The sequence below is a fragment of the Neofelis nebulosa genome, chromosome 8, assembly GCF_028018385.1.
Source record: "Neofelis nebulosa isolate mNeoNeb1 chromosome 8, mNeoNeb1.pri, whole genome shotgun sequence".
NCBI classification, from domain to species: Eukaryota; Metazoa; Chordata; class Mammalia; order Carnivora; family Felidae; genus Neofelis; species Neofelis nebulosa.
Genome location: NC_080789.1, coordinates 122,929,570 through 122,955,901, shown reverse-complemented (window position 1 = coordinate 122,955,901; position 26,332 = coordinate 122,929,570). Strand labels below are relative to the sequence as shown.

General features: G+C 37.9%; 1 protein-coding gene across 17 annotated transcripts in view; it reads left to right on the top strand.

The window, feature by feature from the left end:
* Window positions 1-26,332, top strand: part of MLLT10 (MLLT10 histone lysine methyltransferase DOT1L cofactor) — a 237,435-nt gene that overhangs the window by 24,506 nt on the left and 186,597 nt on the right. For all 17 annotated transcript variants that reach the window (XM_058681732.1, XM_058681731.1, XM_058681737.1 and 14 more), the window contains one exon: window positions 17,005-17,059. In XM_058681732.1, the coding sequence (XP_058537715.1) occupies window positions 17,005-17,059 (55 nt within the window). The remainder of the gene's footprint in view (window positions 1-17,004; window positions 17,060-26,332) is intronic.

The window sequence follows — 26,332 nt, the reverse complement described above, 5'->3', positions numbered from 1 at the left end:
CTGAGCCACTCAGGTGCCCATCTTTTGGCACTTTTATGTAGTTTTCAGCCTACAAGTCCTATACACATTTTGTGGATTTATACCTAAGTATTTAATTTTTGGGGAAGCAGTTAGAAGTAGTATTGAATGCTTAATTTTGGTGTCATGGCATGGTAGTAACAATTGATTTTTACCTTAGATTTTTGCAACCTTGCTGAATTCTTATATGAATTACAGGAGTTTTATTATAGATTCCTTGGGATTTTCTTTGTAGGGTTATTATTATTTCTTCCTTCTCAGTTTGTACGCCTTTAGTGAAATTTCTGGCTAGAAATCTCAGCATGGTTTGGATTTAAGATTTAAGACCTTTGGGGAAAGGATTGAGTCCATGATGAAAACCACTAAGTAGGCTTTTTTGGAGATGATGAAAACCACTGTAGGGTTTTTGTAGATGTCTGTATGAAGTTGAGGAAGTTACCTGCGTTGTATTCCTATTTTTCTTATGTATGTGTGTATGTATTTATTTAAAAATTTTTAATCTTTATTTTTGAGGGAGAGAGAGAGCACGAGCAAGGGAGGAACAGAGAGAGAGGGAGACACAGAATCTGAAGCAGGCTCCAGGCTCTGAGCTGTCAGCACAGAGCCTGACGCAGGGTTTGAACTCACTAACCATGAGCTTATGACCTGAGCCCAACCCACTGAGCCACCCAGGCGCCCCATTCTTATGTATTTATTTTAAATTTTTTTTTTTTTTTATTAACGTTTTTTATTTATTTTTGGGACAGAGAGAGACAGAGCATGAACGGGGGAGGGGCAGAGAGAGAGGGAGACACAGAATCGGAAATAGGCTCCAGGCTCCGAGCCATCAGCCCAGAGCCTGACGCGGGGCTCGAACTCACGGACCGCGAGATCGTGACCTGGCTGAAGTCGGACGCTTAACCGACTGCGCCACCCAGGCGCCCCTTGTATTTATTTTAAAAAGTCACGAATGGGTGTTGAATTTTGTTAGGTGCTTTTTCTGGCATTAATAGATGTACTTTTTTTTTTCTAAACCTGTTAATATGGTAGATTACGTTCATTGATTTTGAATATTTAACTTAAGTGGAGTAAGCCCCGCTCAATATGGCACATAACTCTTTTTATGTGTTACAGGATTCTATTTATATTTTGTTAAGGATTTTTGCAACTCTCTAGTCATGAGAGATACTGGTCTATAGTGTTTTCTTTTCATGTTCTATATGGTTTTGGTATTGGAGTAATACTAGCTTTGTAGAATGAGTTGGGAGAAATGCTGCTTTTTCTGTTTCCTGGAAGAGATTGTATAGAATTGGTGTTAATTCTTTAGATGGTTGGTACAGTTGTCCACTGAAACTACCTGGACCTTCATATTTCTTTTTTGGTAGTTTTTAAGGTACAAATTAAAATTTAAAAATAGTGACAGGCCTAGGGTTTCTGGCTGGCTCATTTGGAAGAGCATATGACTCTTGATTTTGGGGTCATGAGTTCAAGCCCCATATTGGGTGTAGAGATTACTAAAAACCAAAAAAACCCCACAAAAAACCCCAAAAAACTTAAAATAGTTACAGGGTTATTCACATTACCAGTTTCATAATTGGTGAGTCAGAGTAGTTTGTGTTTTTCAAGGAAGGGATCCATCTTATCTAAGTTGTCAGTTATGCGTGTGAAGTTGTTCATGGTATTCCCCGATTATCTTTTTGTTGTCTGCAGGTTCTGTGCTGATATCCTGGTTTCATTTCTGATACTGATTTGTCTTCTTTCCTTTTCTTTGTCAGCGTTGCTAGAAGTTTATCAATTTTATTGATCTTTTCAGAGAAGCAGCTCCTTCCTTGTTTTGTTGATTTTTCTTTTTTTTTTTTTTCTAGTTTAAATTTTACTGACTTCTACTCTTTATTTTTAATTGCTGTCTGCTTGCTTTGGGTTTATTTTGTTCTTTTTTAGTTTTCTGTGGTAGAAGCTTTGATTATTGATTTGAGACTCTGACTTTTCTGTGCATGGTTATAAATTTCCCTTTTATTACTGGTTTAGTGTGTCCCACAGGTTTTAGGATTTTCACTGAGTTTTTTTTTTTCATTTTCTTCACAACTTCCTCTTTCAATATTGTGTCACTTTCTTGCCTCTGTGGTTTCTTTTGTTATTAATTTATTTAAAACATTTTTAATGTTTATTTTTGAGAGAGAGAGAGAGAGCACGTGAGCGCTCGCACAAGTAGGGGAGGGGCAGAGACGGAAACACAGAATGCAAAGCAGGCTCTAGGGTCTGAGCTGTCAGCACTGAGCCTGATGTGGGGCTCAAATCCACGAACCGTGAGATCACGACCTGAGACAAAGTCAGATGCTTAACCTGAGCCACCCAGGCACCCCAGGCCTCTGATTTCTGATGAGAAATTTGCTCCCAAGTTAATTTTATTGTATAAAGAAAGTGTTTTTCTCTGACTTCTTTTCAAGATATCTTCCTTGTTTTTAGATTTTAGAAGTTTAATCAGGATGTGTTTAGGGGTAGTTGCCTTTTGAATTATCCCTTTTGAGATTTGCTCAGCTTCTTGATTCTGTAGTTTTATATCTTACCACAATGGAACATTTTCAGCCATTCTTTTTTTTTAATGTTTTATTTATTTTTGAGAGAAAGAGCTTGAGTGGGGGGGAAGGGCAAAGAGAGAGGGGGACAGAGGATCTGAAGCAGGCTCTGAGATGACAGCAGAGAGCCCGGTGTGGGGTTTGAACTCATGAACTATGAGATCGTGACCTGAGCCAAAGTCATATGCTCAGCCACCTGTGTGCCCCCAGTCATTCTTTGTTTGAGTACTTTTTCTTTTTTCTGCTTTTAAAAAAATTTTTAATGTTTATTTTTGGGAGAGAGATGGGGGGGCAGAGAAAGAGGGAGACACAGAATCCGAAGCAGGCTCCAGGCTCTGAGCTGTCAGCACAGAGCTCGACCTGGGGCTCAAACCCATGAACTGTGAGATCATGACCTGAGCCAAAGTTGGATGCTCAACTGACTGAGTCACCCAACTGATTGAGTACTTTTGTAGTCCCGCTTTATATCTCCTTTTCTTCTTGAGACTGATGACATAAATGTTAAGAATTTTTGTTATGGTCCCAGAGGTCTTTGAGGATCTGTTCATTTTTATTTCTTCACACTCTTCCCTGTTGTTTATTTTGAATAATTTTGATTGTTATATCATCTAGCTCATGGATTCTTTTACTCTCTTTCCTTGATTCTGCTATTGAAGTCACATACTGAGCTTTTAATTTTGTTTATTGTACTTTTCAGTTCTAGAATTTTCCATTTGGTTCTTCATATTTTAGATTTTTGCTGAGGCTTTTTATATTTCATTTCTGTGTTTGTAATTGCTCATGGAATCATTTATTTATATTTTTTAAGTTTATATATTAGAGAATGCAAGCAGGGAAGGGGAAGAGGGAGGGGGAGAGAGAATCCTAAGCAGGCTCCGCATTGTCAGTGTAGGGCCTGATGTGAGGCTTGACCCAAGAACCGTGAGATCATGACCTGAGCCAAGATCAAGAGTCAGATGCTTAACTGACTGAGCCATCTAGGTGCCCCTGGAATCATTTTTTAAAAAAAGATTTAATTTAATCTCTACACCCAGTGTGGGGCTTGAATTTATAATCCTGAGATCAAGAGTTGTATGCTGTACCGGCTGAGCCAGCCAGGCATTCCTCATTTAGTCATTTTTATTATGGGTGCTTTAAAATCTTCATCAGGGGGCACCTGGGTGGCTCAGTTGGTTAAGCGTCCGACTTTGGCTCAGGTCATGATCTCATGATTTGTGGGTTCAAGCCCCACATTGGGCTCTGTGCTGACAGCTCAGAGTCTGGAGCCTGCTTTGGATTCTGTATCTCCCTCTCTCTCTGCCTCTCCCCTGCTTGCACTCTGTCTTTTTCTCTTTCGCTTTCAAAAATAAATAAACGTTAAAAATTTTTTTTTTTTTTTTTTTAAATCTTTATCAGAAGATTCTAACATCCTGGAGTGCCTGAGCGGCTCAGTTGGTTGAGTATCCATCCATCTTCGGCTCAGGTCATGATCTCATGGTTGGTGAGTTTGAGCCCCACATTGGGCTCACTGCTGCCAGTGCAGAGCCTGCTTCAGATCCTCTGTCCCTCTCTTCTCTTTGACCCACCCCTACTCATGCTGTCTCTCTTAAGAAGAATTAAAAAAAGGATAATTGTAACCTCTGTCAGATGTTAAAATTACAAATATCTACGTGTTGACATCTGTTGATTGTCTTTTTCATTCAATTTGAGATCTTCTGGTTTTTGTTACGACAAATGATTTTATTTATTTTGAGAGAGAGAGAGAGCGCGAGCATGGGAGGGGCAGAGAGAGAGGGAGAGAGAATCCCAAGTTGACTCTACACTGCCAGCATGGAGCCTGATGTGGGGCTCAAACCCACAAACCATGAGATCATGACCTCAGCTGAAATCAAGAGTTGGATCCTTAACCAACTGAGCCACCCAGGTGCCCCTATGACAAATGATTGAAACCTGAACGTTTTTGTGTTATGTTATGGGACTTTGCATCTTACACAAACCTGTTTTAGCTGGCTTTTTCTGACACTTGTCTGATTTGAGGAGTTGTGGTTGGCATCTCCTTATGCCAGATACGGGATGAAGTTCACATTCCCTCTTGGGCCTTTGTTGACATTTGAGGGAGGCTGCTTGTTAATGCTAAGCAGAGGTGCGTATGATGGTGCTCTACCTGATCACCACAATGGATATGGCTTCATTTACCACTGTGTGTTGGTGAAACTCCTAACTCCTTGCTAGATGTTCTGACACCACCCCAGGGACAGGATCAGTTTCCTTGTTACTGCCAGATGGAGGTGAAAGTCCAGGCTTCCCTTGTTGTCTCTATTGACACAGTGGGGGGACATGCTCATTACCAGCCAGTGAGGTTGAGAATTCTGGTTCCCTGTTTGTTCTGCTCTTACACTACCCCAGGGGTAGTCTTGGAATGACTCATAATCTCACAAGAGTGGATGTCTAGGTTCCTTGCTTGACCATTGCAGGAGTGGGTAGGATCAGCTTTTTCTGTGGTGATGTGCTGGAGTAGAGCAGCACTGTCTAAAAGTTTTCTTTTCCTAGCTAATATGAGCCCTTCCTGGTTGTTTGTCTAGCAAGAGAGAGGAGTCCTTTCATTTGAGCTTTTTTTGGGGGTGGGGGGGGGTCTGTTCTGTGCTTGTCGGTGCTTCTGGGTTGCTGACTTCTTCCAATCAAAGAGTGGGATATATTAGGCAAAAAGAAAACCTGTGGAACCTCAGTGCCATGTTATTCCTTGAGTCCTGTGGTTTCTAGCTAATTTGCCTTCTTAACATTTTTCAGAATGTATTTGTTTCATTTATAGTGTCTACAGTTTTTGTTTGTATTGCCTAAGAGGGAAAAGTACATCTCCATCATCCAGTAAATGGAGGAAGTGTAGCCTTTAATTTCAATGAGTTGGCTCTGTTGTTTTTGATTTATATTTCATTGATTTCTGCTCTGATCCTTATTTCTTCTTTTTTGTCCTTTAATTTCTTGAGGTACAAGGTGAAGTCATTGATTTGAGATTTCTAACAGGTATTTAGTGCTGTAACTTTCCCCCTCAATTATTGCTTTAACTGCCTTACACAGATTTTGGTAAGTTTTGTTTTCATTTTCATTCATTTAAAAATAGATTCAATTTTCTCTTTTGGTTTCTTTTTTGACTTACTCGTCAGAGAAAATTCTTTGTATTACTTGAAACCTTTAAAATTTATCAGTAGTTGTTTCATGGCCTGAATATAGATCTGTCTTGGTGAATCTTCCATATGTCCTTGAATATTTTGCTAGTTTGTGTAGAGTATCCTGTCGATGTCACTTAATGTCAGTTTGTTTGATGGTGTTCTTCTGGTTGATAATGTTGTTCAAAGTTACTATATTCTTACTGATTTTCTGTTTACTGGTTCTATCAATTGAGAGAGGTTTGTTGAAATCTCCATATATAATTGCGGATTTTCCCATTTCTTTTTGTAGTTCTGTTATTATTACATCATGTAGTTGGAAGCTGTTATTAGATGAATAAATGTTTAGGATTTTGATATTGTCTTAATGAGTTAAAGCCTTTATCTTTGTAAAATGATCCTCTTTTTTCCTGATACTGTTGATTTTTTTATGTCTTTTTATGGAAGTGTAATCAACATAGTGTTACATTAGTTTCAGGGGTACAATATTATTCAACAATTCTATACATTTCTTAGTGCTCATCAACATAATCATTAATCTAATCACCTTTATTATTGTTCTTCTTATCTATTTTACCCACTTACACTTTACTGTTTTCCATTTTACTCCCCATTCCCCACCTTCCCTTCTGGCAGCCCCCAGTTCTTTGTATTTATGGGTCTGTTTCTGTTTTGTTTGTTCACTTATTGTTTTCTTTTTTAGATTCCACACATAAGCTAAATCATATGGAATTTGTCTTTCCCTGGCTGACTTATTTTAGCATTATACTCTCTAGATTCATTCATGTTGCAAATGGAAAGATTTTATTCTTTTTTTTTTTAATGGCTGAGTAATACTCCATTACCTACACATACATGCACACCTTCTTTATTCATCTATCCATAGACACTTTGGTTGCTTCCATATGTTGGCTATTGTAAATAATACTGCAGTAAACATAGAAGTACATGTATCTTTTTGAATTAGTATTTTTGTTTTATTTGGGTAAATACTCAAGTGGAATTACTGGATTATATGATACTTCTACTTTTAATTTTTTGAGGGATCACTATACTATTTTACATAATGGCTGCATCCGTTGTGTTTCCACCAACAGTGCATGAGGATTTCTTTTTCTGTATGTCTCCTTTGGAGAAATGTACATTCAGGGCTTTTGCCCACTTTTTAATCAGATTTTTGTGTGTGTGTGTGTGTGTTGAGTTGTGTAAGTTCTTTGTATTTTATTTTATTTTATTTTTATTTTTTAACATTTATTTATTTTTGAGACAGAGAGAGAGAGAGCATGAACAGGGGAGGGGCAGAGAGAGAGGGAGACACAGAATCTGAAACGGGCTCCAGGCTCTTAGCTGTCAGTACAGAGCCCAACGCGGGGCTCGAACTCACGGACCGCGAGATCATGACCTGAGTCGAAGTCGGCCGCTCAACCGACTGAGCCACCCAGGCGCCCCTCTTTGTATATTTTGAATATTTACCCCTTATCAGATTTATCATGTACAAACATTGTCCCCGTTCAGTGGATTGCTTTTAGTTGAGGATATCCTTAGCTGTGCGAAAGCATTTTATTTTGATGTAGTCCCAAAGTTTATCCTTGCTTTTATTTATGTGCCTGAGGAGACATATCTAGAAAAATTTTTCTGTGGCTGATGTCAAAGATATTACTGCCTATGTTTTCTTCTAAGAGTTTTCTGGTTTCAGATCTTATATTTAGATTTTCAATCTATTTTGAGTTTTTTTTTGTGTGTGGGTGACTAAGAAAGTGGTCCAGTTTTGTTCGTTTGTTTGTTTGTTTGTTTATTTATTTATTTATTTATTTATTTAAAATGTGTGCTTACTGGGGCGCCTGGGTGGCGCAGTCGGTTAAGCGTCCGACTTCGGCCAGGTCACGATCTCGCGGTCCGTGAGTTCGAGCCCCGCGTCAGGCTCTGGGCTGATGGCTCGGAGCCTGGAGCCTGTTTCCGATTCTGTGTCTCCCTCTCTCTCTGCCCCTCCCCCGTTCATGCTCTGTCTCTCTCTGTCCCAAAAATAAAATAAAAAATGTTAAAAAAAAAAAAAATAAAATAAAATGTGTGCTTACTTAGAGTGTGAGCAGGGGAGGGGCGGGGGTGGGGACACAGAATCTGAAGCAGGCTCCAGGCTCTGAGCTGTCAGCACAGAGCCCGACGTGGGGCTTGGACCCACAAACTGTGAGGTCATGACCTGAGCTGAAGTCGGACGCTTAACCGACTGAGCCACCCAGAGCCCCCTCTCTACTTTGTTGTTGATGTATAGAAATGCAACAGAGTTCTGTATATTACTCTATTATTCTTTTATCTTGTGATTTTACTGAATTCATTTACAGTATAATAAAATGATGGAGTCTTTAGAGTTTTGTATGTATAGTATCATGTCATCTGCAAACAGTGGCAGTTTTACTTCTTCCTTACCAGTTTGGATACTTTTCGTTTCTTTTTCTTGTCTGATTGCTGCAGCCAGGACTTTGGTACTGTGTTGAATAAAATGGCCAGAGTGAACATCCTTGTCTCCTCCCTGATCTTAACAGGAAAAGCTTTTTTTAAATTTGCACTGTTGACTATGATGTTGGCTGTGGGTTTTTCATATATGGCCTTTATTATGTTGAGAAATGTTCCTTCTATACCTACTTTGTTGAGGGTTTTTATTATGAATACATGTTGTACTTTGTCAAATGCCTTTTCTGCATCTATTGACATCATATCATTTTTATCCTTTCTCCTATTAATGTGATGTATCATGTTGATTCATTTGCAAATATTGAACTACACTTGTATCCTAGGAAAAAAATCCCACTTGATTGTGGTGAATGATTCTTATTGATTATTGTGGGATTCCATTGGTAATATTTTGTTGAGAATTTTTGCATCTATATTAGATAGGATTGTAGTTCTCTTTTCTTGTAGTGTCTTTATCTGGTTTTTGTATCAGGTTAATGCTGGCCTTGTAAAATAAATTTCAAAGCTTTACTTCCTTTTTTTTGGTAATAGTTTGAGAAGACTAGGTATTAACTCTTCTTTAAATGTTTGGTAGAATTCACCTTTGTTAAACCCACTATCTTTGTGAAATAAGCCTCCTTTTTCTGATAATATTGATTAAAATTTTTTTTTTTAATGTTTATTTTATTTTTGAGAGAGAGACAGACCACGAGCAGGGGAGGGGCAGAGAGAGAGAGGGAGGCACAGAACCCAAAGCAGGCTCCAGGCTCTGAGCTATCAGCACAGAGCCTGATGTGGGGCTCGAACCCATGAACCGTGAGATCATGACCTGAGTTGAAGTCAGATGCTCAGCTGACTGAGCCACCCAGGCATCCCGATAATATTGATTTTTAAATCTACTTTAAGTGATATTAATATAACCATTTTTACTTTTTTTGATACTCCATGATGTAATATGAAGTGTTTCTCTGGCTGCTTTAAAGATACTTAAAAGTATATTATATAGAAAGATTTTTGCCAATTGTAATTATATGTTTTAGTTTTCATTTCTTTCTTTCTTTGGATATATTGACACATGGTTTACATTTCATTATGTTTCTATTGCTTGGTGTTTAAAGAGTGCTTTTGTTCTGTGTGCTTATAATATCATTAAGAATGGCAAATTGTTGACATTTTTCCTGATTTTTTTCACCTGCATTATCTCCTTGTTAGTGGCTCTAAATTCAAGTATATTTGGCCTTTTGAAGTTATCTTACAGCTAACTTAAACTCTCCTCATTTATTTTTAAGTAAACTCTACTCTTGGGGCTCAAACTCACGACCCCAAGATCAAGTGTCATGTGCTCCATTTACTGAGCCAGCCAGGTGCCCCATACTCTGTTAATTTTTTAAAGTATTTTTTCTATGTGTTTCATTTTAGTTATTAGCTATTACTTGATTTCTTGTGCTGTAAATCTTATACAGTATATTTTTCATCCTTTTTTTTTTTCAGTATATTTTTCATCTTAGACCTTGGTCATTTTCATCACTAGAAGTTCAAATTTTTAAAAACTCTTATTCATATTTCTACTTAACATGTTCAATGTTTTTGCCAGCTTTTTGAACAGTGAGTGTATTCACTATAATTGTTTTATAAGATTTGTGTACTAAATTTGTTATGTGTCATTTCAAGATTGGTTTGACTGGTACTTGTTTCATTATTGGATGTAATTTGTTGCTTCTGTGTGTATGTCTTGTAAGTTTGTATTGATTTTTAATCATTGTGAATTTTATCTTGTTTTGTTCTCTATTTTAGTATGCCTAAAAATACTTTTTGTACTTTGTTCTGTGACATGGTTATTAGAAAAGTTTGTCCCTTTTGGGTCTTGGTTTTATGTTTTGTTTAGATAGACCAGAGCTCAGTTTAGTCTAAGGGTTAACTTTTCCCACTTTCGGAGGCATAATCCTTCTTAGTACTTTGATGCAGTATTAATTATTGGGTGTTTTATTCTGACTTTCCGAAACAAGCATTATTTGCATCCTTCTGTGAGTTCTGGTGCTGGGGTTATTTCTGATTCAACTGGTGGTTCTCTACCTGGCCTTGAATAGTTCTCTCACATGCAAGTACTGATTACTCAGTATTTTCTAGGACAGGCCTCCACAGATCTCTTCCTTTTTCTTTTTTTCTAGCTCTCTCCTCAGTGCCAGTATTCCTTTTGAGTTCTAACTGCCTTGGCTTTCTTGGACGCCCAACATTATTTCTTCAACTTGGGGAGACCACATGCCCTGCCTGGGTTCCTTCTGCCTGTTCATGGCCTGGAAACTCAAGGCAGTAGGCTGGGCAAATGTATGGCCTCTCTTGTTTGTTTTTTGTTTCCCAGGATCACTGTCTTTCATTACTTTTCCAAAATCTTCAGTGCTGTTGTTTCATATACATTTTGTTAGGTTTTTGTTATCTTATGCAAAAGGTTGAAGTTGGTCCCTTTTACTCAGTCCCGACTAGAAGTGATATTATTATGGTTTTATTGTACATTTTCATAATGACTAGTGATGTTGAGCACATTTTAATTTGCTTGTTGACCATTTGTGTGTTTTCCCTTGTGAAGAGTTTGGTAAAATTCCCCCCCCCCCCCCCCCTTTTAATTCTGTCTTTTTAAAGATCCTTACATGTCCTGGATACTAGTCTTTTGTTAGATAAATGTTTTTGTAAGTACTTTCTCCAAGTCTGTGTTTTCTTCCCTCCTTTCCTTTTCTTTTTAATGTTTATTTATTTTTGAGACAGAGAGCATGAACAGGGGAGGGACAGAGAAAGGGGCAGACACAGAATCCAAAGCAAGCTCCAGGCTCCAAGCTGTCAGCACAGAACCCGATGCCGGGCTCTAACCCGTGAACCGTGAGATCATGACCTGAGCTGAAGTTGGACGCTCAACTGACTGAGCCAACCCAGGCACCCCATCTCATTTACTTAACTGTGCTTTTGACGAGCAGAAATATTTGTCTGATGAAGTCTGTCATTTGTCTTCGTTGTCTACTATGAGCTAAGACACTTTTGCCTAACCCTGAAATCATGAAGGTCATTTGCTTTGTTTCATCTAAAACTTTGTTTTTGTTAATTTATACTTAGGTCTGTAATGTATCTCAAGTTAAGTTTTGTAGGGTCTGTTGTTTGCATCTGGATAACCAGTTGTTTCTGCCCCATGTGTTGAAAAGAGTCCCCTTTGCTTACTGAACTGCTTTGGTGAAACAGCACTTGGCTGCATAAGTGGGCTATTGCAGGAGTCTTCATTCGGCTCCATTGGTATATTTGTCTGTCTTTATATCATTGTAATACTAGTTTGATTATTTGTACTTTATAGTAAGTCTTGAAGTTAGATTTGCAAGTCCTTCAACCTTTTTCATCCTTATCAAGATTGCTTTGCATATTTTAAGTCTTAAGCACTTTATATAAATTACAATATTAGCTTTTCTGTTTCTTCCAAAAGGTTGATAGGGTTATGATTATCATTGCTTTCAATCTGTAGGTCAGTTTGAGGAGAACTGACATGTTAACATGTTGAGTCTTCCTATTAAAAAAATATTTTTAATGTTTGTTTATTTTTGAGAGAGAGAGACAGAGTGTGAGTGGGAGAGTGGCAGAGTGGGGGGAGGGCAGAATCTGAAGCAGGCTTCAGGCTCTGAAGGTGTCAGCACAGAACCTGACACGGGGTTCGAACTCATGAACTGTGAGATCATGACCTGGGCTGAAGTTGGACACTTATCCCACTGAGTCACCTGGGTGCCACAAGTCTTCCTTTTAATTACAAGGTATATCTCCATTTATTTAGATCATCTTTGTTTTTTTTTTTTTTTCTTCCCTACATTTTGTAGTTTTCAGTCTTTGGTCTTGCATGTCTTTTGTTTTACTTTTATTTATTAAAAAACATTTTTTTAAAGTTTATTTATTTATGTTTGAGAGGGAGAGAGACAGAGCATGAGCAGAAGGGCAGACAGAGGGAGACCGAGAACTGAAGCAGGCTCCAGGCTCTGAGCTGTTAACTTAGAACCAGAAGAGGGGCTCAAACTCACCGCAAGATCATGACCTTAGCTGAAGTCGGTCGCTCAACCGACTGAGCCTCCCGGGCACCCCTGCATATAGATTAGAATTTTAATATATCAGTTTTGTAAAGCTATTCCTTTTAGCATTTATTTCTTTAGCAATTTCAATATCTTCTTTCCTTACCTTTTTATCGTGTATTTATATAGTGTACCACTTACAGTTAATACTATGTCACTTCTTGAATGTGTAGAAATCTTGCAACCATAGAGATTGTTTGATGTACCCTTTGTCTGCTGTCAGTTATGCTCTTGTTATATGTGTTAGATCTATACGTTATAACCTCCAGAAAACAGTATTATAATTTTTGCTTTCAATAATCATTTGTAGTTTTGAGAATTTAAGAACTAAAATTTTTTATATTCTCCAGATATTTACCATTTGTGGTCCTCTTCTTCACTTCCTAAAGATTTATATTTTCATCTAGTACCATTTCCTTTTATTATGAAGAACTTCTTCTATTAGCCTTTGTTGTAGTCCATGTCTCCTGGTGATGGATTCTGTTTACTGCCTTTTACATGAAAATATCTGTTTCACCTTTGTTTTTGAAGGATATATTAGTTGCATATAGAATTCTGGGTGGAACTACAGTTCTTTTTCTTGAAGCACTTTAAAGATTTTATTTTACTGTCTTTTGGCTTCCATACTTTATGATGAGAAATCAGCCATTTCTCTAATCACTGGTGGTTCCCCTGTAATCTGATGTGTCATTTTCTCTTGGCTCCTTGAAGAGATTCTCCTGCGTTTGCTTTTCAGCAACCAGTTTGGCTATTTGGGATTCCCTGTGCTTTTTGAATCCATAAAGTTGTCTTTCTTCAAATCAAAATTTTCATCCACTAGTTTTCAGAACTCTTTTTGGTATTCTCATATTCTGTATTCTTACTCCCTACCCCTTCTCTTCCTCCTTTTTCCGGACCATCAGTTATACATGTTCGATTTCTTGATACCATTCAGTCGGTCCCTGAAGCCTTGTTCGTTTTTTCCCCACTATTTTCTCTCAGAGTAAAGATTTGAGTTAGTGTAGCTTCAAGCTCACTGACTCTATTTGTCATCTTGATTCTCTTAGATCTGTCCAGTAAATTTCTCACTTCACGAATTTTAGCTTTGGGTTTTAGAATTTTTATCGAATTCTTTTTTATAGTTTCTTGTTGGGATTTCTTATTTCACTTCATAGAGGTACATTTTTATTTGCCTCCTAGGACTCTAGTATAATCTCTATTTAAAGTCTTAATTCCAGGGGCGCCTGGGTGGCGCAGTCGGTTAAGCGTCCGACTTCAGCCAGGTCACGATCTCGCGGTCCGTGAGTTCGAGCCCCGCGTCAGGCTCTAGGCTGATGGCTCGGAGCCTGGAGCCTGTTTCCGATTCTGTGTCTCCCTCTCTCTCTGCCGCTCCCCCGTTCATGCTCTGTCTCTCTCTGTCCCAAAAATAAATAAAAAACGTTGAAAAAAAAAAATTAAAAAAAAAAAATAAATAAATAAAGTCTTAATTCCAGTGTCTAGGTCATCTTAAGGTTGGTTGGCCTTTATTGATTGTCGTTTATCGTAAGCATGATTAACATTTTTCTGGTTCTTAATAGATTAGGTAATTTGGATTGTTTTCTAGACGTTGTGAATGTTGTATGTGGGAAGCCTTGATTCTGTTATATTCCTTTGAGGAAATTGTTACTGCTTTTATCAGGCAGTTGATTTGGTTGGATTCAGACTGCTTATTCTATATTTTGAGCAGTTGCTTAAATCTTCTTTTATTTCATTGTTCCTTAACTGGGTCCAAGCTTGTTCTGTGCATGTATGGTCCAAGGTTAGTGAGACAGATCCTGTATGTACAAATTTGCCTTCAGGCTAAAAGTAAGTCCTAAAAAATGGGAGACTTCTTGCTGGTTCCTTCCACGTTTTGACTTCTAGTGGGAAACCAGAATCTGGCTGTTTATCTGTATAGGAGTTTCTCTCTTATAACCTTACTTAGCTGTTTTGGAAGTACAAATGAATTTTATTACAGATTTAAAAATATTTGGTGTGTTTCAGTTCATTGCAGTTATTATCTTTTATTGGTCTTAAATGATTTCATCTTTGGCTGGCAGGAACCTCTTTAGGTTGGCTGATAAATCCTTTGGACATGACTACAGTAGTCTTTTATTGCTTCCTGGCTAGTTGATAGAACAAGTTACCTGGACTTACTTGACCTAGACCCAAGAATTCTCTACATCTCTTAGGGGTCCTGGTTCCTTTGGGAAATGTTGTTTGGAGACCACAACCTTGGCGCTAGGTTGCTCATTTCTGTTGTAACCTTGAGCCTTTGTAAAACACAAGAGAATATAGATTATTTTGTTTTATTTTTTTAAAGTTAAAAAAAAAGTTTATTTTTGAGAGAGAGAGAGAGAGAGAGAGCGTGAGCAGGGGAGGGGCAGAGAGAAAGGGAGACACAGAATTCAAAGCAGGCTTCAGGCTCTGAAGGTGTCAGCACAGAGCCTGACACGGGGCTTGAATTCATGAGCCATGACGTGGATTCCAGTTCATGACGTGAATTGAAGTCGGACACTTAACCGATTGAGCCACATCAGGTGCCCCAAGATAGGTTATTTTAGATTTATTTTTTATCTTTTGCTTAAAAAAAAAAAAAAGAAATAGTGATGGTAAATGTTTTATCCTACAGATGCGTCTGTATGCCACAGTTATATCTTCTATATAATATGAGGAAGATCAAACTTAAAACCTTCTCTTTTATCATTTTATTTATTTTTATCTATTTATATTATTTTCATTTATTACCTTGTTGTTTTTGCAATATGATGGTAATCACAGTGTGGGCAAGCCAGTATGAGTGCAATAGACTGTTACATAACCACAGCTTCCTGAAGGTCAGTATTTTTGTTGGCTGTACTTGATTTAGTGAAGTATAGTGGGTTTTATCCTTTGGCAGAAGAATCTAATATAAAGTAGTAAAAGTATTTGGAAATTGACATTTACATTCTGAAGATGGAAAATAGTTGCATCATTTTTTGCTATACTATATGATGTAGAAAAGAAAGAGCCACCTTGTGTAACTTGGCATTTGTTGGGGCCATTTCAATTAAAGGTGTTTTTTCTTTTTCCTTTGTTTTCTTTTTTTTTTTTTTTTCCTCTAAAATGTGAGGTCTTTAATGTGTGCTTGTTTGTTTGTTTTTGGTTTCCTTATAATGTCTGTTACCTTTCATAGGATTTACTTGCACTATTTTTAATTTTTAGTTTTTTCCCCTGCCTTGGCCCCCTACTTATACCTTTTTAACACTACTTCTCACTAAAATAAGAATGGATCTGTGGAATTGTAATAGTAACATGTGTGACTGCATCCTGCCCTATAAAACCTTCCACTTTGGATTGGTTGACTATAGGATCTGGAGTCCCTGTGGTCCAAGGTCCCTCATACCAGATCCTTTCTTCCTGGGTTTAGGGTATAGTCTTCTGACTATAACTTAACCTTCTTTTCTTTTCCTGAAAGTTTTTTCTTTAAAGTCTCCTATATTATTTTTATCTTCAGTAGGAAGATATAACATGTAGTAGTGTATTGCTACAAAAATTCCAATTATAAAAGAAATGAAGTATTTTGGAATAAAGAAATACATTCACTCATAATCTTACCATCCTCACCATAGTCCTGTTAATATGTTTTGTATATTTTAGAGTTCATTTCTATGTATAAATATTTGTTAATGTACTATTACATTAGTTCTCTCAGTGTTATACAGTTTTCATACAATTTTTATAGTTATAATAAAAAGCCATATAAAGTATTTTTATATACATACATTTTCATGTCTTGAAATTAAAGTATATAAATGATATAAAAATGACACATAGTACTTAGTGCTATTTCTATTATATTTTTCCTTTGGCTCTCTAGAAATGAAGTAATTGAATTAGTAGTTTTCTGGAATCATGTTGCTATAAATTCCTTTCCAAAAGAATTGGATTGTAGTGCTATCAACAGTATATGAAACAGTATTTGCCGCCCCCCCCCCCGATTTTTTTTAATGTTTATTAATTTTTGAGAGAGAGAGAGAGAGAGAGAGTGAGTGTGTGTGAGCAGGTGAGGGGTAGAGAGAGGGAGACACAGAACCCAAAGCAGTCTCCAGGTCCAAACTGTTAGCACAGAGCCCGATGCGGGGCTCGAACCCACAAACTGTGAGATCACGACCTGAGCAAAGTCGGGCGCTTTAACCAACTGAGCCACCCAGCTGCCCCTCATTTAAATCAAAATTCAAAGTTTTTGACTTTGGCTCTTTATTTTAGGAGAAACCAAACCTAACTGACTATGATAATACTAGATAATCCTAGACAGAAAGCAAAGGGATAGAGGCAAATGTTAAAAACTGTGCTTCAGCCCCTTCTTTGTATTTATTCATGTTACAAAAAATCATGGCAGGAATGTAATAGTTGAGTAATACTTTTGTAAAGTTGTTATCTGATGGTGTTCCTGGTTGGCTCAGTCAGAGCATGTGACTCTTTGATCTGTGGGTTGTGAGTTCACACCCCACATTGGGTGTAGCAATTACTTAAAACATATGTGTATATGTGTACATATTTATATACGCACATATGTATATATGTGTATAAAATTAGCTGGTGTTCTGAGGATGATCCCGTGTCGAGGAGAATTACTTTGTGAGGAATGTTCTGAAAAACTCTTAGTGGTAAGTAGTGCACATACTCCCACATTTTTAATAGTTTTGAAGTTATAGAGAATTTGTTATAGCTTGGTAATCTGAAAAATCTTTTTTTCTTTTTTTTACATAGAGATGTGAACTGTGTCCTCATAAGGATGGAGCTTTAAAAAGAACAGATAATGGGGGTAAGTACAGAGACTTTTTAAAAATTTTTTATTGAAAAGTGGAGTGGGGGGTATTTAAAAATATCTGGCAGTTCATATTATAATATCAAATAAATGTTTATCACTCAAATAATTGTAATAGTAGTGTATGTAACTTATGGATTTTCCCCCCCCTACTTCGTGGGCAAACTTTTAAGCACTTTTCTTGTGCAGAATGGTCTACATACTTCTAATTAAAATCTTGATTTAAGAAAAAATGGGTACAGTTTCTTATATTAGAAATTATTTTTGAAAACATAAGCCACTTTTTTTTTGTTAGAGCTAAACTCTAGTGTTTTAGAATCTTTTTTTCCCTCTCTTTTGTGTATTGCTAGACAGATGATATTTCCAGTGAATTCTTTTTTTTTTTTAATTTTTTTTTACATTAAAAAAATTTTTTTTGAGACAGAGAGAGCATGAACGGGGGAGGGTCAGAGAGAGGGAGACACAGAATCTGAAACAGGCTCCAGGCTCTGAGCGGTCAGCACAGAGCCTGACGCGGGGCTCGAACTCACGGACCGTGAGATCATGACCTGAGCCGAAGTCGGACGCGCAACTGACAGAGCCACCCAGGCGCCCCTCCAGTGAATTCTTAATTTTAACACCCTGAGGAATTTTGTTGCTTGAATATAAAGAAATACTGACTTCTGTCTTTAAATTTTGGTGTGCTTTCCTGAGAACCCTTGTGTATTTCTCATTTATATCTCCATTTTTCATTACTTTCCTCTGAGAAATCCGTGTTTCTTTATAACTCAGTACCATTCTTAAATATGTAAACATGAATGTCTTAAACTGTGCATACTATGAAAACTAACCGATAAAGAAACTTTTAAAAGCACAGGTTATAACTACTGTTAGTACACTTCCATTTTGGGCAGCCAATTCTAAAGCATTTTGGGATAGAGTAATGATGTTAGTAAATGAAAGGGAAAAATAAAATGTTTTTGCCTGGCTCTACATAAATTTATTTGTATACAAACCTAATGGTTAGACTGTTACACAGTCATGTACAAAATTTAAAAAATGTTAGAAACCTTTTCTCCTATCCTTGTTCACCATTTGCCTAGTTTCTCAACAACTTTCCTGCTTTGATATAGTTGCTGTTATTACTTCTCTACATATCCTTCTAGGTTTTTTATTTTTGCATATAGAAATAAATGTGAATTAACAAATATTTTCTTCTCTAATTTTTAAGTATCTTAATTTTTCCAGTGAACAAATTTATCTATTAATGGTTTAAAGCTTTCTTTTTTTGTATGATCAGTCACCTGTTGACAGACTTTCTGATCTTCTGCTTTTATGACTTGTATACATGTCATTTTGCATATATGCGCTTATGTCTGTAGGATTATTAATCCCAGGGGTGGAACTGTTGGGTGAAAGGCATTTTGCAGTTAATTTGGTAGATATTCCCAAATTATTCTCCCTAGTGGTTGTGCCAATTTGTTTCCAGCAGCAGTGAATGAAAAACTTGTGTTCTCCATACCCTTTGGTAATCCAGTAGGTGAAAATTGGTATCTCAGAGCATTTATTTTGCATTTCTCTTATTATGAGTAAAGCTGAGCATCTTACATTTTTAAAAGCAATTTGCATTTTTCTCTCTGTGGTCTGTTAATATGATTTTTCTCTTTGGTTGTTGATCATTTTCTTTTTGATTTGTTGGAGCTTTCATAGGAGCCCCTCATTCCTTAGGCTTTTGTGATATGAGTTGAACCAGGTTTTCCCAGTTGTTCAGTCTTCTGGGGCTTTTTACCATGCAGAAGTTCTTGATTTTTATTTAGGTTTATTTTTTAATCTTGTCTTTCATGGCTTCTGTATTTTGAACCATTAGTTAGAAAGGCTTTCCATACTCCAGAGTTAGTAAAGGAATTCTTTCACATTTTCCTCTAGTATTTTTATGGTTTCTTTTTTTTTTACAGTTTAATCTTTGATACATTTGGAATGTATCCAGGTAATACAATGTGAGGTATGGATCCAACTTTATTTTTTCCTAGATGCTAAAATGCTTCCATTTGTCCCATCACCATTTATTAAACTGTTCATCTTTTCTTCACTGATTTGAAATGCCATCTTTGTTAGAGTCTAAATTTGATGTGTATTTAAAACATTCTGACTAAATTATGTTCCAAAATTGATTTGTAAATTATTTTGGAACCTGGAATGCATTTTCCTATAGAAATGCTAATTATATTTCTAGAGTAGTTAACAAAACCCCACAATGTACCTGATGGTACAGTATTGATAATAACTGTTCTTTAATATCCAATACCCTTTTTTTCATGCTGGAAAGTATGTTACAAGTTTTTAGTTTAGGTTTTCCTTTTCTGGCAATCAGGGTGAGGAGTTTCTCAATGCAGCTTTTAATTTTCTCAATCTCAGCTGCTGTATGTAGTTCTCAGTTGTTAAAGGTAAGTAAATACTTAAGCTTAACATAGGTTAGTATGTGAAAAGTGGGGTTGGGGTATTACAGGCAGAAGGAGAAGCAAATGATAGAGACACAGATATACAGAATTGGAAACAATTGGGAATTAGACTAAGGTTTGAATGGCAGGCCTTCTGAGAGGTGAAACCGATAATACACACAAAGTTGTCATTCCTTCCCCTCCCCTGCTCCTGTCCTTCCCTTCTCCTCCCTTCCCTACCCCGCCCCGCTCCTTCCCCACCTCCTTTTCTGTCCTAAGAACTCCATCCTGTTGATTGTGGGGAGCCACTGAAGCTGAGGAGTAACAGATTTCTATTTTAGAAGGATCACTCTCTGATGGCATTGTGGTGAATAGATTGGAAGGATATGACACTACACCAGCTATAAAAAAGAATAGTGGAGCTGAATTATAAGTGCATTTAACATACTTGAAATCAACTATATATCCTGGGGGATGGGGAGAGATATAGGCAAATAAATAAATTGTAGAGGTAATTCAGTTTGCCATTTTACCCAGTGAGCATACACTCTAGGCAAACGTTAATGGGACTCCCTGTGAATGACTGTAAGGCTTTCCCAACCATCATTGACAAAGATATGAAATATATTATTGAGGGGTCAGGCAAGAGGTGGTGATGTTACTTCTCATTTATTTTTTTAATTAAGAAAAATTTTAATTCTAGTATAGTTAACATACAGTGTTATATTAGTTTCAAGAGTAAAAGATAGTGATTCAACAATTCTGTATATTGCTCCATGCTCATCAAGAGTATTACACATTTTTGTTTTGTTTTGTTTTTGAGAGAGAGCCTGAGTGGGGGAAGGGCAGAGGGAGAGAGAGAGAATCTTAGGCAGGTGCCATGCCCAGGCTTGATCTCATGTGATCATGACCCAAGCCAAACTTAAGAGTCAGGTGCTTAATTGACTGAGCCACCCAGGCAGCCTGGTAAGTGTTAATACTCTTCTTCCCCTTCACCTATTTCATACCACCCCCCCCCCCCCCCCCCCCGCCTCCCACCACACCTCCTCTCAGGTAACCATTAGTTTGTTCTCTGTAGTTAAGAGTACATTTTTTTTTTTTGGTTTGTCTCTTTTTTTTTTTGGTATGTTCATTTCTTAAATTCCACATATGAGTGAAATAATACGGTATTTGTCTTTCTCTGACTTTTTTCACTTAGCATTATAACTCTGGATTCATCTGTGTTGTTGCAAATGACAAGCTTTCATTCCTTTTAATAGCTGAATAATAGTCCATTATATGTATGTACTATGTCTTTTTTAAAGTTTAAGTTTATTTACTTTGCAGCAATCTCTGCACCCAGCGTGAGTCTTGAACTCACAACCCTGAGATCAGGAGTTGCATGCTCTTCTGACTGAGCCAGCCAGGCACTCCCACATCTTCTTAGCCCTTCATCTGTCAGTGGACATTTGGGCAGCTTCCATAATTTGGCTATTGTAAATAATGCAGCAATAAACATAGGAGTGAATATATCTTTTCAAACCAGAGTTTTTTTCGTATTCTTTGGGTAAATACCTAGGAGTGTGATTGCTGGATCATATGGCAATTTTATTTCTAATTTTTGAGGAACCTCCATACTGTTTTCCATAGTGGCTGCACAATTTTGCATTTTCACTAATTGTGCACGAGGGTTCCTTTTTCCTCACATCCTCACCAACACTTGTTTGTTGTGTTTTTTATTTTGGCCATTATGACAGGTGTGGGGTGATAGTTCCTTGTGCTTTTGATTTGCATTTCTCTGATGATGAGTGATGTTGAGCATCTTTTCATGTGTCTGTGGGTCATCTAGATGTCTTCTTTGGAGGAATGTCTATGTCCTCTGCCCATTTTTAATTGGATTATTTATTACTTGAATTGTTGAAGAAATTTCAAAATGAATCGAGGGTCATTGGTAGACACTATGTGACAGAAAGATGAGAAGAACTTACAGAATCTTGATATTTGTATATATTCAAAATGATATACAGTGTAATGCATTTTCTGTTGGAATTTTAAGGGATTTTTCAAGGATAGTTTTTTTTAAAATTGTTTTTCATGTTTATTTTTGAGAGACAGAGTGCAAGTGGTGGAGGGGCAGAGAGAGAGGGAGACGCAGAATCTGAAGCAGGCTCTAGGCTCTGAGTGGTCAGCACAGAGTTTGACACAGGGCTCGAACTCAAAAACCACGAGATCAGGACCTGAGCTGAAGTTGGGCCTTTAACTGACTGAGCCACCCAGGTGCCCCAAGGATAGTTTTGATTATGCTTATTTTTTGCTTTAGAATCTGAACCTTGCAAAGATGAGACTCTGCTTTATTGCAGTCTAAGGGAGAGATTGATGAGGGGACTGGTTGAAGATAGTAGTAGGAGGGTAAAAATGAAGGAATGGACATCAGAGGTATTAAGTGGTAAAAGTTTACAGGTATATTGAAAAATTATATGTCTATTTCATTATGGGAAATTTTGAGCCTACAAAAAAGTAGGGAGAATCCCCAGGGACCAACCTTTAACAGTGATCAAGTCATGGCCAGTCTTGTTTCATTTATACCTTTCCATACCCCATTCTTACGATTATTTTGAATTTTGTGAGCATCACTGACACGCATGGATATTTAAAAAATACACAATATATTATGACACATAAAAAATTGACAAGAATTTCTTAAAGCCATCAACCGTTCAGTCTTTGTTTGAAGTTTCCTGATTGTCACCTAAATGTTTTTTCTGTTTTTATCTTTTTCCTAATTTTTTTATTGTTTATGTATTTGTTTTGAGAGAGAGAGAGAATGTGCATGCATGCCAGCATAGGGGAGGGGCAGAGAGGGAGAGACAGGATCCCAAGTAGGCTCCGTGCTGTCAGTGCCGAGCCCAACGTGGGCCTTGGTCTCATGAACTGTGACATCATGACCTGACCCGAAATCAAGAGTCTGACGCTTAACCCACTGGGCCACTTGGTATCCCTAAATGTTATCTTTTTATGTTTGAATGAGTCCGTATCCAAATAAGGTCCATAAGCTGGATCTATAAGGTGCTTACGTTGCAATTGCTTAAAATATCTCTTAGGTCTCTTTGTAATCCTCCCCCTTGATTTCCTTGTTGGTTTACTTGTGGAAAATGTGGGACATTTGCCCTGCAGGGTTTCTCACAGTAGATGTTGTTGATGGCATCTCAGATGGTGTGTGTGTGAACACGTTGCTTTGTTCCATGTATTTTCTGTACATGAGTAGTTAGGCTTGATCGTTCAGTTTATTGTGGGGGCAGCTAAAAATACTTCATGGTGTTGTATACTTCTTCATGAAGCATATGATACTTCCTTTTTTCTTTTTTGTGGTATCAGCAGCTGTTGACCAGTATCTAGACCATTATTTTATTGAATAGAGGTTGAATAAATTGTGATATTCTATCATGCATTAGGATTACTTTTTTTATTCCCACCACCCCATCCCGTCTAGCAGGATTACTTCTATAAAGAAAACCTATTTCTTATCAATTATTTCATTATCCTGAAATACAGTTTGTGAAGGAAGGACAAGATCTTTTATTCTTTTTTCTTAAAATTGAGGTAAAATTCCTGTAGAACAAAATTTACCATCCTAAGATATACAGTTCAGTGGTATTTAGTACTTTGACAGTATTGGTCAACTGCTACCCCTGTTAATTTCCAAAACTAACTAACTTACTTTCTTTCTTTCTTTTTTAATATTTTTCTAATGTTTTATTTATTTTTGAGAGAGAATGATGAGAGAGAGAGAACATGAGCAGGGGAGGGGCAGAGAGTGGGTCAGAGGATCCAAAGTGGGCTCTGTGCTGAGAGCAGAGAGCCCAACATGGGGCTCGAAGTCATGAACCATGAGATCATGACCCGAGCCAAAGTCAGATGCTTAACCAACTGAGCCACCCAGGTGCCCCCAAAACATTTTTTTGAAAAGTGGATTTATTTTGAGAGAGTGCATTCGTGCGTGGAGGAGGGGCAGAGAGAGAGAGGGAGAGAGAGAATCCCAGCCAGGCTCCACACCATCAGTGCAGAGCCAGACGGGGCTCAATCCCACAAACTGCAAGATCATGACCTGAGTTGAAATCAAGAGTTGGATGCTCAGCTGACTGAGCCACCCGGGTGCCCCTAATTGCCCTTATTTCCAAAACATTTTTATTACCCTAAAAGAAAATACACTTTCGTAAGCAGAAACTGTGCATTCTACCTTCTTCCCCTGGCCCCTGGCAACCATCAGTCTGCCTTTTGTCTCTATGGGTTTACTTATTCTGTATATTTTACTTAAGTATAATAATCACACAGTGTATGACCTTTTGAGTCTGGCTTCTTTCTCGGCATAATGTTTTCAAGGTCATCACTGTTGCAGCCTGTATTAGTACTTCAGTCCCGTTTATGGCTGAATAGTATTTGTGTGTGTGTGTGTGTGTGTGTGTGTGTGTGTGAGAGAGAGAGAGAGAGAGAGAGAGGAGAGCGAGAGTGTGTGTGCACATGCATACGAGAGGGATTACATTATGTTGGATGTTTGCATTGTTTCTACCTTTTGACTGTTTTGAATAGTGCTACTGTGAACATTGTTGTAGAAGAACCTATTTTATCTGTTTTTAGATTTGAGGAGTATATACTAGGAGTGGCATTGATGGGTCGTACAGTGATTCTGTGTTTAACTTTTTGAGGAACCACCAAACTGTTCTTCATAGTGGCTGCACCATTTTTACAGTCCTCCAAGCAAAGTATGAGAGATCCAATTCCTTTTCATTCTCACCACCACTTAACTTTTTTCTGAATTTTTAAATTATAGCCATCCTAGTGAGTTTGAAGTGGTACCTCATTGTTGTTTTAATTTCTGTTTCCCTAATAAGTGATGTTGAGCATTTTTTTCATGAGCCTTTTGGCCATATGTGAATCTTCTTTGGAGAGAAGTCTATTCCTTTCCTTCCCTCCCCTCCCCTCCCCTCCCCTCCCCTCCCCTCCCCCTCCCCTCCCCTCCCCTCCCCTCCCTTTAATATTTATTTGGGGGAAAGTGCAAGTGGGGAAGGGGCAAAGATAGGGGGACACAGGATCTGAAGCAGGCTTTGCGCTGACAGGCTGACAGCAGTGAGCCCAATGTGGGGCTTGAACTCATGAACCTCAAGATCATGACCTGAGCCAAAGTCAGACATTCAACCAACTGAGCCACCCAGCTGTCCCTCTTTTAGTTTTAATGTTTATTTATTTTTCAGAGAGAGACAGAGTACGAGCAGGGGAAGTGCAGAGAGAGACAGACAGACAGACAGACAGACACAGAATTCGCACGCTCTCAGTTCTGAGCTCTCAGCCCAGAGCCTGACATGGAGCTCAACCCACAAATTGCGAGATCATGACCTGAGCCGAAGTCAGACGCTTAAACTGACTGAGCCACCCATGCACCCCTATTTATATTCTTTTCTATTTTGTAATTGGGTTGTCTCTCTTTTTGTTGTTGAGCTGTAAGACTTCTTTATGTATTCTGGATCCCTATCAGATACATGATTTGCAAATCTTTTCTCCCACTCTGTATGTTGTCTTCTCATGTTCTTGATAATGTCCTTTGATTCACAGTAGTCTTTAATTTGATTAGTATCAGTTTATTTAATTTTTCTTTGTTGCTCATGCTTTTGGTGTCATATCTAAGAATCCATTGCTATCCAAGGTCAGTAAGATTTATACCTATGTTTCTTTCTAAGACTTCTCTTTTTAGAACTTTTTTAGTTGATCCATTTTGAGTTAAATCCAACTTTTTTTTTTTTTTGCATATGGATATCCAGATGTCCCAGCACCATTCGTTGGAGAGATTCTTCTTTCCCCATTGACTGGTCTTGGTACCCTTGTTGAAAATCAGTTGGCTGTATGGGGCGCCTGGGTGGCGCAGTCGGTTAAGCGTCTGACTTCAGCCAGGTCACGATCTCACGGTCCGTGAGTTCGAGCCCCGCGTCAGGCTCTGGGCTGATGGCTCAGAGCCTGGAGCCTGTTTCCGATTCTGTGTCTCCCTCTCTCTCTGCCCCTCCCCCGTTCATGCTATGTCTCTCTCTGTCCCCCCCAAAAAAAAAAGAAAAAAAAAAAGAAAATCAGTTGGCTGTAGATACATGGATTTATTTCTGGACTCTACTATTCCATTGGTCTTTATGTCTGTTGTAATGCCAATACAAACTTTTGAAAGGCCATAGCTTTGATAATCAGTTTTGTAATTGGGAACTGTGAATGTTTCAATTTTATTTTTCTCTTTCAGTGTTGCTTTGACTGTTCAGGTTCTAGTCCATGTGATTTTTGAGGATTGCAAAAAAGATCTGTGGAATTTTGATAAGGGGTTGTGCTGAATCTGTAGACACGGGGCTCGAACTCATGGACCATGAGATCGTGACCTGAGCCGAAGTCGGATGCTTTTAACCGACTGAGCCACGCAGGCGCCCCCATAGTATTTTCTTACAATTTTAGTTTTGTAAGGTCAATGGTAATGTCCTCACCTTTTGTTTCCAATTTTAGTAATTTGAGTATTTTCTTTTTTAGTTTCAAAGTTGGTCAGTTTTGTTGATCTTTTCAAAGATTTTTAGGTTTTGTTGATTCTTTTTGTTTTTTTGTTTTTCTTTTTTTTCAGGTTTATTTTTTTATGAGAGATAGAGACAGCACAAGTGGGGGAGGGGCAGAGAGAGAGGGAGAAACAGAATCAGAAGGAAGTTCCAGGCTCTAAGCTGTCAGTACAGAGCCTGATGTGGGGCTCAAACTCAAAAACTGTGAGATCATGACCCAAGCCAAAGTTGGATGCTTAACCAACTGAACCACCCAGGTGCCCCTTTTATTGGTTTTCTGTTCTCTTTTTTGTCTCCACAGT